The sequence below is a fragment of the Callorhinus ursinus genome, unplaced genomic scaffold (assembly GCF_003265705.2).
Source record: "Callorhinus ursinus isolate GAN/ISIS: 27379988/994484 unplaced genomic scaffold, GSC_fseal_2.0 scaffold3387, whole genome shotgun sequence".
Taxonomy (NCBI): Eukaryota; Metazoa; Chordata; class Mammalia; order Carnivora; family Otariidae; genus Callorhinus; species Callorhinus ursinus.
In genome coordinates, this window is record NW_027400441.1 from 1 (window position 1) to 2251 (window position 2251).

The following is a 2251-nucleotide window of genomic DNA, read 5'->3' on the forward strand; positions in this document are numbered from 1 at the left end:
GTTGAAGGCCTTCCCACACTCCATGCACTCATAGGGCTTCTCTCCAGTGTGGATGCTGAAGTGTCGAATGAGGTCTGCACGATTGCTAAAGGCTTTCCCACATTCTTTGCACTCAAAAGGTTTTTCTCCAGTGTGGGCCCTTTTATGCAAGATGAAAGTAGAGCAGTGGGTGAAGGCCTTTCCACACTCGCTGCACACATAGGGTTTCTCCCCAGTGTGAATCCTCTGGTGCCTCTTGAGGTATGACCTGTGGTTGAAGGCCTTCCCACACTCTAGGCACTCAAAGGGCTTCTCCCCAGTGTGGATGACATAGTGGTGAATGAGGGCTGCACTCTCACAGAAGGCTTTCCCACACTCACTGCACTCATAGGGCTTCTCCCCAGTGTGAGTCTGCTGGTGCCACATGAGGTATGACCTGTGTTTAAATACCTTGCCACACTCAAAGCATTCATAGGGATTCTCGCCACTGTGGATGATGTAGTGACGAATGAAACCTGGCCTATCTCGGAAGGCTTTTCCACATTCTTTGCATACAAAGGGTTTTTCTCCAGTGTGGCTCCTGTTATGCAAGACAAAAGTGGAGCGATGGGTAAAGGCCTTTCCACATTCATTGCACTTATAAGGCTTCTCGCCACTATGAATCCTCTGGTGCTGTGTAAGGTGTGACTTACGGTTGAAGGCTTTCCCACACTCCATACACTTATAGGGCTTCTCCCCTGTGTGGACCATGTGGTGTTGAAGGAGATAAGTGCTTTTACTAAAAGTTTTCCCACACTCGGTACATTCATAGGGCTTCACTCCAGAGTGAATCCTCTCATGTCGAGCAAGGAGGCGTTTCTTGTTAAAAACTTTCCCACATTCATTGCATTTAAAGATATTTTCTTCTTCCTGAATCACAGAATCTTTACCTGACCCACATGAGTCATGGTCATGGACAGCACTTCCCAAAGGGACTGGCTCCTTTACAATCCCTGAACACACATTATCAGCTGTCCCTATGTTGCCATGTTCAGAGCTTGATTTCCCAGGGATTTTCTCCTTCTGGGGGTCTATCTCTGGTATCAAGTGTCCCTCTTGCATTTCCAATGACCCATCCTGATCCTTAGTTCGGCCCACCTGGGTGATCCCTGGAACTCCTTGTGTTAGTTGTTCCTGGAAGGAGACTCCCTCAGACAGGGCTGGCTCACTAGCAGTAGATTCTGTGGTCTTGGGTTTTCCTTTGTCACCTGAAAGAAATCCAATACACAAAAAGGTCTGTTGGTAATGCCAACATAGAAAAAAATGAGCATTTCAGTGAAATGAAGAGAAAAAAATGAAGATGAAAATAGTGTCTCTGTGTCTTGCTACCTCTGAATCCCAGGATAACAATGTCTTTTTTTCCCCAAGAATCCTAGGACTACTGACACTATGAAAGGGAGACCTGGGGGAGTGGTTGGGTTAGAAGATGAAGTGCAGGAGAGGAGACACAGTCAATTCCAGACTGGATATTTATGCAAATAGGTAACTCATTTGGGACCCTGAGAGTTCATGCTTAAAAGATGACTGAGGGCAATGCATGACATGTAATTAGAGGGTTGGTGCTTCGAGCTATAAGGTAGCAACTAGGCCTCTGGACACAGTCATGTAGGAAATGACTCAATCAACTGTGCTTATGTAATGACAGTAAATAAAACTCTGGACCCTCAAGCTAGGTGAAATTCCTAGGTTGCCAATACTTTGTATTGGCACGTAAGGAACCCCTCCAAAAACTGTTCCAAAAAACACCTGATGCAGACATATTGGACATGACTTTACAACACCACGTTGAAGAAGCTCAAGGAGCTAAAGTAAGATATGGAGAAAGTCAAGAAAACTATGTATATTAAAAAAAAAAAAGAAAACTATGTATAAACAAAATGGAAATATCAACAAAGAGCTAGAAACCTAAAAAGAAACCAAAAAGAAAAGTATAATAACTGAAATGAAAAATTCACTGCAAGGATTCAAAGGAAGATTTCAGTAGGATGAAGAAAGACTCAGCATACTTAAATACAGAAAATGAAAATTATGTCCACAGGGGAGGGGGGAGATTTAAGAAAAGTGAACATACCCCAATGGACCTGTGATACACCAGTAAGAGAACCAATATACTCATTGTGGGATTTATCAGAAAGAGAAAGGGTAAAAGAAAATATTTTAACAAGTGGCTGAAAATATCCCAAATTTGATGGAGACATCAATAATAAATATCCAAAAAGATCAGTGTACTCCA

The 2251-nt window shown here is 43.1% G+C and overlaps 1 protein-coding gene across 1 annotated transcript; it reads right to left on the bottom strand.

Moving 5' to 3' along the window:
- Positions 1-6: 6 nt before the first annotated feature.
- Positions 7-1223, bottom strand: LOC112818865 (uncharacterized; the record flags this gene model as incomplete). Its single annotated transcript, XM_025865950.1, has 1 exon — positions 7-1223. A coding segment is annotated over exon 1 (1074 nt), but the record flags the coding sequence as incomplete, so codon positions are not given.
- Between the last annotated feature and the right edge of the window lie 1028 nt (positions 1224-2251).